Genomic DNA, 16570 nt, shown 5'->3' with positions numbered 1-16570 from the left:
GGTAGTGCCGCGATGCAAAGGATAAAGTGTTAAGCCCTAAACCGGATCGGGGTTTCGCAAATTGCTTGTAAAATTCAAAGTCTTCTAGTGATATCCTTCCGAGGTGGAAGAAGAGGTGACCTAGAAGTAAAGTTTGAAATCTCCGAACATCCATAAACAATTGCTTGTGTTATTTCAGTTTACCTACTATCGTCACATAACCTAAAATGATATCTACTCAGTGTTCAAATATGTAATTTGACATATTTTCGCACATATTTTGTTTGTCAAATTACATCAGACATTAAGATAAGCCTCGAGCTCAGTCACTAAACCGACCGAGTTCAATTATTCTTACTAAACTTCTTGAAAGTATATTCAGCCCCCCCCCCCCCCCCCCCCCCTCTCTCCACACTTTCAACCAATCCTATCACTTGTAGATGGCAGGACAAGGTGACGAGAGCAGTCACTGCAGTGTAATTTGATGGGGAGACGATGATGAGGGCCGCAATCGCTGCCGAGAACGTCGCCACCATCACCACGAGGGCCGTCATCGCTTCGACATGCATAGGTTCCTCTAGACGGGTCCCATGCCGTCTGAATTAAAATAGATTCCAAATGACCACTTTATTGGATGAACTTAAAATCTATCCTGATTATTTACATATTAGTTAAATGAATTAAAATAGATTCCAAATGACTATTTTATTGGATGAACTTAAAATCTATCATATCATAATTATCACGAGATACTATATAAACATAAAAGAAGTGAATTTGATGTTTATGGTGGTACGTTATTAAACAACAAAAATATATTTGAAATTCATGAATTTAAAATACTTTCATCTAAGCGCAATCTTAAACTGGAATAACTTAATTCTTTGTCAATGCAAATCATTTTCCGAAATGTGTTTGTTCCTTGTCTGGTTGTGACATCGTAACCTTGGTGCAAGACAAAAATTTTGACGAAAACATTGCTTTTGCTTCGCGAGATCCTTCAGAGCAATAATTCTATGCTTGCAATGGTCTTAGTTATCAGCGACATCATTCAGAGCGATAATTCCATGCTTGCAATGGTCTTAGTTATCAGCGACATCAGAAAAGACCTAGTGATTTTGCAGAGATAACGAGTGATTCGATAATTTGGTTCCGCTTATACTACCGAAAAAGTACATGAAGAGTTTATGCTCATTATGATTCATTAACATCAATTGCTACCTCTTAGTTTTTTTATTTAATATATAAATTTATTATTGGGAGTGATATTTACACTCCAATTTTTGTTAAATATACTCCACCTTTAATTTTTATAGTATATATTGACAATGATGCCCTTTTATTGATTATATTCTATTTTGAGTAAATTTATTAATGATGATCTTAATTCCCAAAATAAGTTACTTAAAACATTAAATGTATAAAAAAATATGTAAAAGTTTAAAAAGCAAAATTACATAATTCATTAAATTATCGTTACTTCTGTTTTTTGGTTTTTTTAACCCGATTTGTTTTTTTTTTTAATTTTAATATTTTTCTTATTTTTAATTTTTCCAATAAAGTGATATTTCATTAGCATATTTTGATATCTTATTCCATAATAATATTTTTATTCTAAACTTTTAAAAATAAAATTTTCAAGAAAACAAATTATCTTCAAAAAAAATACATATATATTTTAAAACTAAATAAAAATAGTTAATATATTTTTGTACAAATATTTTTAACAATTAAAAATATCACGTCAAATGAATGAGTAAGTATCTTGTGAGACGGTCTCACGAATCTTTATCCGTGAGATGGATCAACTCTACTCATATTTACAATAGAAAATAATATTTTTTCTTGGATAACCCAAATAAGAGATCCGTCTCACAAAATTAATCCGTGAGACCGTCTCACAAGAAGTTTTGCCCAAATATATAGTGTTCACATTATATTTTATTAAAGTTATACAGTTTATCATTAGACATTTCGCAAAAAGAAATTAAAATAATATAAAATAAAAAAATTAATGTACATATTTTAATTAAAATCTTATTTTACTCCAAAAGTCCCCCCCCCCCCCCCCCTACTTTGTGAAATCAATTAACTAATAATTTTCAAACCCTGTTAAAGATTTGGGATAAAATATAAACAAATATTATGTAATTTTTTAAAGGAAATTACATATTGAAAATCATGGTTAATAATTGAAAAATTACATATTGAAAATATAAAATTAATTATATTAATTTTCAAACCCTGCTCCACGTTTATATTTTTATGTATACATGATAGAAAATTATGGTAAATAATTGAAAATTTCTAATTCTTAAACGTGGAAACATAGATCACATTTGAAATTTTAGAGATAAATCAATTCCATGATTCAATCATTAATATATATACTTGAAATAGAATAATCAAGAGAAGGGTATCATTGAATTTATGTTAAAAAATTTAAATATGGAGTGCATTTAAAAAAAAAGTGGAGTGTAAATATCAATACCCATTATTATTTAGCATGAATGTATTATGCTTCATCATCTTCGATTACCGAAAATGGTTCATATGTCTTATAATTAAGTTGATCCAAGGTGTGGTTTAATTACCATTACCATGATTTAAATGTGTGGTGTATCCAATTACGCATATAATTGTTGAATTGTAAGTCATGGATTGTGATATGTGTATGTATGTGTTGAACGAAATATAATGTTTCAATCTGGACATTCCCACATATTTATTAATGGATAGCATAAATAATACTCGGGCTCTTTAAATATCAATGGTTTATTAGTAATATATATTTGTGTTGGGGGAAATAAGCCTATTCATGATTTCAAAAAGGGAAGAAAAAAAACCCAACAACAACAATATATCATTCATGAATATAACGGTATCACAACCATGTGCAAACAAACATAGATGCCCATAAATTCAGCAACTAAATCACTCCCATATTAATAATATATTGTTACAAGTAAGGCTGTCTATTAAATTAGATTTAGACTATATATATAATATCTTAAATTTTTAAGTACGATGTAACAAAATAGCTGAAGGGGACAGTTGGTCCACGAATAATTCGAGCAAACGCAGCCGAAGTAATAAGAGATGACAATCTACTCTTACACAGGCACAACAAAAAGATGGAAGTTCAGAGAATCTATATGCGCCACAAAAACGACACAGAGGCACCAATACTGGTAAGACACCGACATCGGCAATATCTCCTTCATTGTCTGAATTTTAAAAAGAAATGCATTTGGGAAAGCACGCATTTGAGGCAGAAGCAAATGAACATATCAATCACAAAACCAAAACTAAAATAATGAGTTCCGAGAAAAAAAAAAAAAAAAAAAGGTGGGGGTGGTGGTGGGGGGGGGGGGGGTGGTGAGCGAGAGAGAGAGCACGAGAAAAAAAAAAATTAATACTTAATACTTATGAATGAGAGAACATGCCAAAGAAATTTACACAAAAGTTCAAAACGTGCTGCAGTATATCATTCAAGGGAGGAAAATCACATCTATAAAAATAAACATGGAGCAAAGAACAAAGCATCTAACATTGGAAGCAGAAACACCAAAACACGAAGACTGAGAAACGCCGCTGCTAAATTAAAACGAAAACCTGAAAAGTGAAAACCATCAAAAAATAATGAGAATAGCATGTTGGATCATAAATCCAACGTTGGGCTTATATGTAAATAATTATGTGTTGTGCACTGTCAAATAAAGTTAACCCTTAAAAGTGATCTAAATAAAGTTTCAGTTTATTTGGGCTTTAATGTATCTAATAGGGTGTGACCTTTAATGTGTAGATACTAGTGGGCTTTTTCTATTTGATTGATGTGCTTAAATAGAATCCCAAAATATAAATATAGGGTTTTGGTCCCCAGATCACACGACGTCTACATCGACACAGTCATTCTATTCTATTCTCATCGATAGTTAGAGAGCGTGAGAGAACTGAAGGAACTCTCAAAGCAAATCGTGTTGATCTGGAAGGCCAAACCATGCAGATCTACATCGGTATCAATTGTTAAGAATTAAGGTACGCTTTTACTTAAGTTTACAGTATTTAATCTTGATGATTTAACATGATGATTCTGGGTTTAAGTTTATGGGAAATTTTCCCGAACAAGTGGTATCAGAGCCACTCATGTTTAAATCATTGAGATACGATTTATATTCGATTTGGCCTAATCGAAAACAGAAAATTACAGTGTTCGAATCAAATTCGAATTTTTCAGTCCAGATTATTTTTATTTATTTTTGTTTTTTAAAAAAAAAAAACTGGAAAATTCGAATTAGGGTTTCAGGGGCCGCCGAAAATTGCCCAAATCGGCCGATCTACAGGCCGTTTCCGGCGGCGATACATAAGGCGTTTTGTTGCCCATCTAAAGGCGCCTCCGATAGTAAAGATACATCGCCGTAAATCGTCACACGATCGTCCGATTTCGAAGCCAAAGTCACGCCTGGCAGGTCGCGAGCTTCGAACAAATCGGGGCTGATTTCCGACTAATAAGGCGACGATCGGGGAAGGTGAAGGCACCGTGGTGGTCGCCTCTTCGTGGGCTACCATTTTCCGATCGGAATCGGTCTGAGGAAAGGCGGCGGCGGCGCAATAAGGATGAAGATGTTGATGGGTTAGGGTTTGTTCTATTTAGGGCAATTTTCTAATTTTCGAAAATTTAAAAAAAATTTTTTTTTTTTTTTTAAATCAAGAAAACGAAAAATTCAGATTTTTGGTAAATTTTTTCTAGCCCATCATATATTTTTTGGATAAAGTTTAATTTGGTTATAAGCCCAATATTTTTATTTTTGGGTTTAAGGTTTAAATTTTCAATTATTCAAATAATGATAAGATTATATTTTATATATTTTAAAATGAATTAATTGAAACAGCATGTCACCAAAGTGACCTCTCTTGTAAATATTAATTTATTTGAAATATAAAAGGTTTCGGTTATGTAATTTTTATTAGTATTAATCGGCCCAAAGGAAGATCAATATTTAATATGATTACATATGTATTTATATAAGGGTAAAATTGTGATAGTTATTCGGTTTTCATGTGAATAATAATCGGCTCAAAGGAAGATTATTATTTGGCATGTTATTGACTATCAATTTTCGGTATCCCTTATGAAGTTTGCATTATTTGAATTAATTGATTATTTTTTATGGATTAAATTTATCAGGTCAATATACATGGGTCAGTTAATTTTTTGATTATACGGGAATCCAACCCAAAAAGATCACCCATGACCAGTAAATTGCCTGATTTGCCCGCCAGTCGGCATTGATCTTACGATCAATGTTTAAATAATTGAATTTGACCAAAATACTTAAAATTTATTTTTTAAGAAAAGGGTCAATTTTTTTTATATTAAATTTTAATAAAGGAACATTTAAGGTATATATATTTTGGGATAAATTGATTGAAGCAACATGTCGCCAAAGTGACCTCTATTGTGGAAATTAATTTGTTTTGAAATATAAAAGGTTTTGTACATGTAACTTATGTGAATAATTAATCGGCCCAAAGAAAGGTTATTATTTAACAGAATTATGCAGTTGTGGTAATAAATATGTGATTATTATTTGATTTTACATATGAATAATAAATCGGCCCAAAGAAAGATTTATTATTTGATATGTTCTTATTATCAGTATTTGATTACTACATCAATATATCATTTACAAGTTAATATTTTGTCCAAAGATGGAATATTAATGGAGTGTCCGATATCTTGAGATGGAGAGTGCCTTTATTTGAATTTAATATTACTTATTTGGGCATTTTTTGTGAGCAAATTTAATTTATTGATAATTTTCTGTTCAGTTATTATTTGAATATTTCTGTTAGTTTTACTGTCCACATCAATTTTATTATTACTTTCAAAGATGATTGTTACTTCAAGTTATGGAAAAGTAAACATCTTGATAGTTATTGGAATAATGATCAAAGATAGTGCAATAAAGATTGATTTCAGTATACCTTTATGAACTAGAATACCTCTTTTGAAAGAAGGGAGATGAAAAGGTATGGAAAATTAAATTGCATGTTTGATGATCATTAAGGTAGTCATTTAGGAATCATTAGGGCAATATGTCGAAAAGATATAACTACAGTTAAGAATGACCTTAAAAATATTGAAAATGAGGTTTGTCGAGAATGAAATGATGAATTTTGTACGTTCTTGACAAATTCACTTTCAATGAGGTATAAAGATAAATGATTAAGGATAAAGTAAGCTGCAGATATAGCACTTCAAAAGAAACAACAAAAGAAATCGAGTTAATCGGAAAATAATAGTTGTTTCTTTGTGGAGCTAAAAGGCTCATGAAAATAAAGTTTCTAAATTTGATTTGTTTTAAAAATAATTTATCTTTGATGTCACATATGATGGATAGATTTTGGTGCTATCATCAGTGTGTCTACGCGGAGTTATTATTATCATTGCTAAAGTTCAGATGATGATGAAAGATTCATCGGTGTACAATGGCAAAACAATTAAAGTTGAAATAATTAAAAATTTTAGATTATTGTTAAGGCCTGAGTTTTATTTGAATCTAAATGAAACATTTATTGTACCGACTTTCAGGCGGGATAATTTTTATTTCTATTTTGGGAAAATTCGGTTTCTCTTGCTCATTTGGAAATGGAAATTTAGGTTGTTTCATGATTCAAAATTGGTTGGCTTTGGCTCTTCATCTCGTTACAATAATCTTTCTTCGGTTGGTATAATTGTTCATTTAATGAGTCCATGCAATTCAATTTAAAAGTCTCAAAGATAAAATTCCAGTAAATGAGAATTCAGTTACGTCGTGACATGAGATATTATATTATATCTCCGGATGGAGAATAAAGAAACTTATGTATGACAAAATTCTCAATCCTTTAAATTTAACATATTTTGATATTTGTGTTCAATGTATAAAGGGAAAACAAACAAATTAAAGGAGATTTGAAGCCAACAAGAATTTGGATGTCTATGAACTTATAAATATGGATATTAGTGGGTCTTCCAAATGGTTTTTTTTTTAATGATCGACAATAATTTATATTGTTCATAGATGATTATTTTAGATATGACTTTTATATCTCATTTATGGAAAAATACTAATGACTGCAGCATATATCCTTAACAAAGTTTGATTGAAGTGATTCTTAAAGATCTAAGTGGTGAAAGTTTTATGGTCCCGTAATTAATTTTATTCTCAGTTAGGAAAATGCTTGGTTTTTGAGGATGTCGAGTTTGTGAGGGGAGATAAAGTTTGAAAATTGTCTTTAAGAAAGAATATTTTAATATTCTTACAGGTGTTATTGACATTGATCAAAATTATATTTTTGACTTTGTTCAAAAACATAATACGGTAAGACAATTTAGGTAAATCTCTCATTCAAAAAATATTCTAAAAGAACAAACTCTTACATCTCAATAACCTTGTCATTATGGAGTTCCACTCGAGAGAGAAGAAATACAGTCTTAGGTAATTTGATTGTATTTCTCTAAGAGAATAAGGTCAACATTGACATGATGAAGTCATAAAAATTCTAACTCTCGAAATGGATTGATGTCAATATAAAAAGATAAAATCTATGAAAGACAATGACATTTAATATCTTGTCTCATTTCCTAAAGTGTGAAGTTCATTGGTTCTAAATGAATATTTAAAACCATGAGCACTCAAAAGGTAGTGTGGAAAGATATAAGGCTCGTCTTATCATTAATAAGGTTTTACACAGTAAGATGATATAATTGTAAAGGTCTTTCTCTTTGGTTTATTTGAAAGACTCTTCAGGAATATATTGACATGGTATTAAATTTTAATTAATAAATAATATTTTTACATTTCATCATGTGATCATCTCGTTCGGTTTGAGATGAATTTGGTCGATGATTGTATATATCATAAGGTCTGTGGGAGTAAATATTTTTCTGGTTTTCTATGTAATTATAGCCTGCTCGCTTGTAACGATATAGATATGTTGCATGACACCAAGAGATTTCTAGCTAAGAATTTTGTAAGGACCCGATTTTAATATGTTAATTAATTTGTGTGTTAAAAATATGTATGAATAAATATCGGTTTATAGACGATATTAAATTACATATTTGATTTATAAATCACACAGGAGTTGAAATAATTCAAATCGGGTCAAGTTTTAACCCCGAATGAATAAAATAAGACACACATTAAACCAATACATATCTAATTACTAGATGCGGATATATATTCTATTTCTCTCTCCTCGGTATTCATCATCGTCATCTTCTCAGCTTTTCCGATTCCTTGTTCTTTTCTTTTCCAAAATTTTCCTATCGCTTCAAATCGCCGTAACTTTTCCGTCGGTTATCGATTTTTGAAAATAAATATAGTTCTGAAATCCTCGCGACGAGAGCTCTCTTTTGGTACCAATATTGTAAGGTTTTCTCGCGTCGCTCGAAGCTCGAATTCCGACAGCCGTCGTCTTCGCCGCCCCTAGCCGCCGTCCGATCGTCGCCGGAGTTTAAGGGGTTGTGGTTTCGGTTGATTAGACCTCTAATTCGAATATTTGAGGTAGATTTCGAGATTAGTGTTTCGAATTTTGAGAATTTTGATTCAATCGATTTCCAATTATTGATATTTGATTTAATTCTTGATTGTAGGTGTTATATTTCAGTTGAATTGAGGTATGGTTATTTTTCAGAATAGATTTGGGAATTATTTCGAAATTTTAGATTATATTATGTTGGATTTTCGAATTATAGAGATGTTTAAATCATTGTTTGGATGTTTAGATGTGTTAGAATTGTTATAGATTAATTTCAGGATTTTTGAACAATTTTTCTGGAAAATTCAGATACTTTTCTAGTTATTTATTTGATAATTGGACATTGATAGGATGATTTAATATGAGATGTGAAGTTAAAGAAATGTTAGTTTGATTTTTTAGAATTAGTTCCGATAATTTTCAGATTTGTAAATGGAAACAGGAATTAATATGATATCAATGGTTTTCCACAGGATTGTACTATTCGAGAATTACTTGAGATATTTCTGTGGTAAATTAAGTGTTGGTTGAGGTACGTATGAGCTGTTTATATTACGACGCCTATAATGGCATGTTATGATATTAAATATTTTGTAATGAGTGATAACGTGTATTATGTGCTTATGTGGATTATATGATTGCATTCACTCATTTACAATTTTTCATAGCACGTTGAGCCTTGAATCCTTTGATTGCTATTGATATTGATTTCTTGAGATGTATTGAGTCATCGATGGAGCGAGTGACATTATTTAGTGCACTCCTGAGTTAGCACGAGACCGAGCGGGTAGCAACCGTGCTCTCGATGCTACGTACGACACTCCTGATGATAGCATGAGGCTGGACGGGTCGCTCCTGTCACCCTCCGATGCTACGTGTATGGATTAGCAGTGATGATTCGAGGTCTGCTGCGTTCCTGGCACGGGTGGCCATTGAGTTTATTGTGATACGATTATTTGGACTCCTTTTGGTATCCCTTATTTCATTAATATATGTCACGCATTACATTGTATTTCATTGCATTGTACTTGATTTTATTCATGTCAGTTATATTTGTCGTAAGTTTTATAGTTCGTCGTACTGGGGTCCGACCCCTGTTTTCTTTTTATGTTGTGGTTGTTTGTGATTCCATAGCAGGTTATCCAGGGGGATTTGACGCATCTGGTGGAGCGTCATCTAGTGGTACCCAGTGAGGCGAGCGTGGAGTCGAGTTCCCAGATATATGTATATATATCAGTTTAGCGAGTTTTATATTTGCCGGGGTGATGCCCTGTGTATCTGTATAAATAGTTTTGGACCTTGTTTTGAATTGTTATTTGTGTGATCGAGCCTTGCCGGCTCTGCATGTGTTTAGTCCTGGCCAGTGCGGCTATAGGTTTGTAAATTGGAGTTGTGACTCTATTTTCGAGTATATATTGCTGGTTGTGTTGTACAGGTTTTTGGGATGTCCTATTTACGAATATGTCATGCCAAAATTTCTGTAGGCCCAAACGCAAATTTTTAACTCGTTTTCGCTGTTTACATTAATTAATCCTGGTGGTTTGATCATTAAATATTAAATCAGGACACGGGCCCTTTCAAATTTTGAGATGAATGATCTTGGTGATGCATCTTTTGTACTGGGTATCCAGATACATTGGGATCGCTCTCGATGTATTCTTGGATTATCACAAAAAAGCTATATCGAGAAAGTTGTAAAGCGATATGGGATGCAAAATTGTAAACCAGTTGATACCCTAAGTTGAGGGAGATAATTTAGTCTCAACCATTGCTCTAATAATGATTTAAAAAAAAGAAATACAAAAGATTCTTTATGACTTAGCAGTAGAGAATCTAATGTATTGTTAAGGTATATACATGTAAAGCTTTTATATACTTGACTGGGATGTTGGACAAATATTTAAATAATTCAGGAGTAGACTATTGAAAGATAGTCAATTATGTATTATGGAATTTACAAAAAATAAAAGGAATTATATGCTCACATATCAGAGGTCAGATCGGTTTTGAGATCATTTGGTATACTGACTCTGATTTAAGGGATGCCTAGATAGTGTGAAAATTATGTTGGACTATTTAAATCTGCTGCCAAAAGGTGTCATCTCACAAAAGAGTACTAAAAAGTCACTTGTTATAGTCTCTTTTGTCATGACAGTAGATTTTATAGTGTGTTACAAGGCATCCAATCATGTTTCTGATTATTGAAGTAAGAGTTCAGAGTGAATAATGTCTATAAAGCACATCGGTACAAACTCCATGATTGTGGATCCATTTGCTAAGGGACTATCACCCAAAAGGTTTTGTGTTCACATTATTTGTATGGGTGTTTTGTCAATCAAGAATATTTAGTTTCAGTGGGAGTTTGTAATTTTAAATGCTTTTATAGACATGTTCGGTTATTCAGTTTTTTGGTTTATGGATACATAAGGAAAAGTTATTTCTGCAGAAATAAAGGTTTTGATTTATTCACACTCTGATTCTATTACGGTTGATCTCACTAAAGTTTAAGGGTGGACCAGTTGAAAATAGACATGTTAAGATCACGTTACATGAAATTTCCATGCTACACATCCACATCATAATCCATGTCGTTCAGTTATCTGGCATATGTGACCATTGATGGGTCGAGTTACGATAAATGTGACAAAAGCCTCTTTGATCCTATGTTAGTATGATTGATGGACCGGATTAGCAGTAGATACATTTCGGTAATGACAGCAAAGTTGAGCTCATTTGGTTATTTTGCAAAACATAATTATAAAGTTTCATATATAGCCCAGTGGGAGATTGTTGGATCATAAATCCAACGTTGGACTTATATGTAAATAATTATGTGTTGTGGACTGTCAAATAAAGTTAGCCCTTAAAAGTGATCTAAATAAAGTTTCAGTTTATTTGGGCTTTAATGTATCTAATAGGGTGTGACCTTTAATGTGTAGATACTAGTGGGCTTTTCTATTTGATTGATGGGCTTAAATAGAATCCCAAAATATAAATATAGGGTTATGATCCCCAGATCACACGACGTCTACATCGACACAGTCATTCTATTCTATTCTCATCGATAGTTAGAGAGCGTGAGAGAACTGAAGGAACTCTCAAAGCAAATCGTGTTGATCTGGAAGGCCAAACCATGCAGATCTACATCGGTATCAATTGTTAAGAATTAAGGTACGCTTTCGCTTAAGTTTACAGTATTTAATCTTGATGATTTAGCATGATGATTCTAGGTTTAAGTTTATGGAAAATTTTCCCTAACATAACACACATTGAGAGATGAAAGAGGTAGCAACAAAGCAATTAAACTGGAGAGAAACGAAGAGAGCGAATTGAAACACACATGGAGAGTGCACCACAACGTGTATGACTTAATCGAGCAGCCATTATTACCACGGTAAAGGCAATGCACAAATGAGAAGGGAAGAAACGGAAGCAAATAAATGAGCCCATATATTAATTACATGGCACAAAACATGAAATCACGACCGAGGAAACAGAGAAACCATGTTGAAACTTGATAGTTAAGGGCATGCACGAAAATTCATAATTCGAAGTGGCTTATTAATAGAATAGAATAGATAGATAGATAATAATAGATTTTTAGCTAGGTAAAATTTTCAATTATAGCAAGATATATCCGCAATATCGACTATTGACGCAAATCTATTAAAAAAGAGCTAAATGTGTGGGGAAAAAAAACAATTAATCCCAATGAACCAAAAACTCATTGCATATTTTATGGGGGAAAATGATGCATAATTTTATTCAAAAGCATTCAAGAAACAACACAAGATGAAGTTAGGCTGCTATCTGAGAAAGAAACATGATGATCAAAGTCTGCGCCAATTAGTGCAACGCTGAATGTCAAGGCCCATAAGCTGTGCTGTGAAATCTTTTTGCAGTGCACAAACTGAGAATTTTGAGTAGAGCAGGGTTGTTAGTGCATCTAGGAGTCTTGAACTGGCTCAAACTTGCTCCATTAGCAATGAAATTCTCCATAATCTTGTTAAAAGTTCCCCTGTCCACAATGCAGAGCTCCAAAGGTCCGATCGAGTTGCACTTTCTTGAAACAACATAGCCTTGATCAACAAACGAAGCATCCATTTCCTTGCAACACTCTTCCAGCAGCCTATCTTCGACGTCACCCTTTATCTCCCAATATATAACGTAGTGCCCTGGTTGGTTGGACACATCGGCATGGCTAGTGAAGTCCACTAGCTCCGCCTTCGACTTCTTCAATATCCGGGAACCTTTATCAACCACTAGTTGGAGGTCCTTCTCGGTGTTCTTGTCTATGTTCACGGTTAGAATCAACTTTCTTCTGCAAACGAAGTTTAGTTTCGGGGTGTTCTTGTGAAAACCGGTTACTTCTACCACGTCTCCTAATCGATACCGGTACAACCCTGTATCGCCAAGATTAATTAACATGAATAAAATTAATCGAAGATTTGCTTTAATCTCGAATGAATTAATTTGAATATGCTAGCTGGAGGGGTGACAAAGTGTGCTCTCGTTCAGAGTGGCACAACAATGGGGTGTCCAGGAAAATGGACACCACTAGGTAATGTGTCGTTTTCGAGTTGTGGTGGCTGATAAATATAAGGTACATACACACACTAATTAAATGCTAATAAGTGAACGACCACAACAGGCCTCCGCAGATTTCTGGAAGTGGTGGACAATTGCATGCTTTCGTATAATTAGCTTCACAATTTACACCTAGAATGTGTGTACTGGGGAAAGCAACAAGTCGATAGGGATATGACTAAAGGCGCAGATTATTTTCATGCGTCAAATATGGTTGCTGATGGTATTTGGCTTGTCTTGAAATGGGCCACAAATAATCTTTTAACTACATTAATTACTGCTAATGATACATCTCTGTATTATGGCCATCGTGTACTACGTAACAAAGAATCGAATGGCTACAATGGATTCAAGTTTGGCTATCATGAAACAATGTTTTCTGGCTATGATGTATGTGCCAAAATATACGAATCACGAATCAACCACATACCTGTGAATGTGGTCAGCACAATCTCGTACTCCTGTCCGATCTTGACATGAGACAGTGGAACCGGATCATCTTCTATGAAATCGTCGGCAGCCGAATTGGAACCAAGAACCTGTCTATGAAGTGGTATGAATTCGAAGTAAGAAAAAGTGGGAACAACGGCGAATGTAACCTTCTCCGGTGGTAAAAGAGGATCCAGATTCACCCCAATCCAACTCTCTGTGGACCCATAATCTCCACCTACCAAAGGCAAATCCCCTGCATAATGCCTAAGTTTCGTCAAGTATGGTAGCATTGCACCTGTCATAATAGAGTACACATATTTTGCATTAGGCCAAAGCTTCGGAATTACTCCCAACCAATCATTTTCTTCCAGTTCTTCGCATATGGATTGAACCCTAGTGGCCAAATTCGGATTAGGCCGAAAAACGATGTCAAGAACCGCTTCCCTAACACTTTGGATGGAAATTCCCGGGTTCAATTTCCCTTGTTTAATGTCATTCGTGATCTCTCTCCAAATTTCTTCAAAAGTGGTGAATGCCTGCACAATACTGTAGGCAAAAGTTGATGTCACGAATTCAACTTGATCCGAATAATGGATACCGAGCAGAAGGTGACAGTAAGTGGATTGTTTATAGTTTCCACTAGAAATCACAGCTTCTGGGCTGCAAGTAAATGAGTTGGTTTCTTGTTGTTTGAGCTTGAATTCATCACTGGCATAGTAGTGAGCTGTGGCAGTTCCTACTTTGATCCCTGCTCTTGTTCTCGTGAAACCTTTGCTGCTGTATATGAATTCAAGAATTCTTCCTCCTTCCCTTGCTGGATAAGCCCTGAAAAGTCATGATCCATTTCAAGAGATAACACTTGATGATACAGAATTTCTAATATTTTTTTTTTAAATATACAGTATACCTTGATCTGTAAGCTGCTCCAAGTTTGAAAATCTGAAGAGTAGTTTTGGAACTATATTGAGTGAAGGGAACAAGTTTTTGTCTTCCCTCGGTTGTACCAGAGCTAAGAAAGCAATATCACATCAAACAAATGAAATATGGAACATTCTTAAAAGAAAAATCAGAATAGAAAATGGTATCTCGATCAATATTTCTTGCTTTCATTTCATAGTTACGAGTCAATTCATATAATATTTCTTTCTTTTGAGTGTTTTTTTTTTAATACCAAAACCATGAAAACAAAATCATAATAACAAGGATAAACATGGAAACTAACCTTAATGACAGAAATTTAATGGGTTCTTTAGTGAGAAGTGGCTCTTTTCCTCCATCTGCAATTCTTTGGATATATGGCTCCAAATCTGCATGGGAAACGAGTGGTACCACACGAGTGTAGAGGGATTCCAATGCATTTGCATCCATTTCTTGAATATTGGCATCCTCTAGCCATTGTTTTAGGTACTCAGCTTCGAAATTCTGCAAAAGAATCTGGCGCAGCGTCTGGGTTTGTACTTGACCCGCGCGCTCGGATACCTCATCGAACCAGTAGATTATGTTCTCACACCATCCGTTAATATTGCCCATGGAACTCATTTTAGGCTCTGAACTGAAGATCTATATAAAATGTTGTCACACAAATAATGTTGTTTTTGTTTCCTTTCTATATTTTATAATTTCCTCTCTCTCTCCCACACACACATATATACATATATATATTTACAACCAGACATTTTTCAAATGTTGGACTTTTCCAATCTTTGATAAAATATCTCTGTCCCCCACTTTAGAAGAAAATTATATATATGAATGTATATGTATATATATATATATATGTATATATATAATTTTGATATGATATGGTCACCGCGTGTCCACCATTGAGATGACACTCACATATTGGATGTGATGAATTATACATCTAGTAGTTGAGTGACACCTCAAGGATAAATACGAATATGTGTACAGTTGATGGACAATATATCACACCTCATACATATATATATATATACATATACAGTCATGATCAACTGCACACTAGTGTGCAGAGATTTTGTGTGCACCGCAGGATGTTCGCGCGAACATCTAAAAAAATTCAGATGTTCGCGAGAACATCTCAGATGTTCACGCGAACATCACAGGGTGCACACAAGATTCTATATATATATATATATATATAGTGCAGGGATATATATATATAGTGCAGGGATATATATATATATATATAGAGTTTCTTTCAAGTGTCCACCTACCATGCCCACCACCATGCCCACCAATGATGTGGCACTATTCTTTTGGATGTGATAAATTGTAGGTCCAATAGAATAGTGTCACATCATTGGTGGGCATGGTAGGTGGGCACTTGAAAGAAACTCATATATATATAACAAAACTCATAAACACTATGTCGTTAAACGTGGTTGTAAATATCATGAGACATAAATATTTTTTAATGGAACATTTAGGAACCTAACCTGAATCACCTACTATACAAAACTTTAAGCATACAACCGGAAACCTAAGTAATACATTTGGTAAATTATACAATCCAAACAAAAATCATAAACAATAACTTTAGCAACTAATGGCAACCTCCGCATCCAAGCCCTGGTCACCTACCACACACAGGTCATGAATATCTTGATCCACCGGCAACTGTCTCATCGAATGAGGTGTCCAAGAAATAACAACAATAAACGTGATTGACTAACGCTCAGAATGTAAAGTAAGAGTATAAAAACTAGCATGATGCATGCAAATGACTTGGTACTAGTAATCTATCAAGTCCTGCTCAGTCTAGGCGTCAATGATTGTGTAGTATCATTTGATGTCAACTCCGCTATGTAACTCCCCGCACTCATCCAGATCACCGTAGCGTCAGTCCCCGTACAAACAGCGTGTCTCGGTGTCCGACCAATAACAAGGGTATATGGCTGATCGACCCTACCCGAAAGGTTATCTCGAAGGAGATACAAATCAAAATTAATATTCGCATGCAACATAATATAATAAAATAGTAAAACATGGATTATAACACATAAAATTCTACATATAAGAATGCATACTCGCTGGAATCTCAGTCAGTACTTACATACTTCAA

At 33.8% G+C, this 16570-nt stretch overlaps 1 protein-coding gene across 1 annotated transcript; it reads right to left on the bottom strand.

Moving 5' to 3' along the window:
* Nucleotides 1-12257: 12257 nt before the first annotated feature.
* Nucleotides 12258-15118, bottom strand: LOC140866146 (indole-3-acetic acid-amido synthetase GH3.10). Its single transcript, XM_073271052.1, has 4 exons — nucleotides 14750-15118; nucleotides 14435-14536; nucleotides 13526-14352; nucleotides 12258-12911 (listed from the first exon to the last, which is right to left on the bottom strand). The coding sequence occupies exons 1-4, from the start codon at nucleotides 15064-15066 to the stop codon at nucleotides 12373-12375; spliced, it is 1785 nt and encodes a 594-aa protein (XP_073127153.1). The 5' UTR covers nucleotides 15067-15118; the 3' UTR covers nucleotides 12258-12372.
* Between the last annotated feature and the right edge of the window lie 1452 nt (nucleotides 15119-16570).

The sequence above is a fragment of the Henckelia pumila genome, chromosome 4, assembly GCF_033568475.1.
Source record: "Henckelia pumila isolate YLH828 chromosome 4, ASM3356847v2, whole genome shotgun sequence".
NCBI classification, from domain to species: Eukaryota; Viridiplantae; Streptophyta; class Magnoliopsida; order Lamiales; family Gesneriaceae; genus Henckelia; species Henckelia pumila.
Note: the sequence above shows the minus strand (reverse complement) of the source record. Positions and strands in the feature narration are given on the sequence as shown.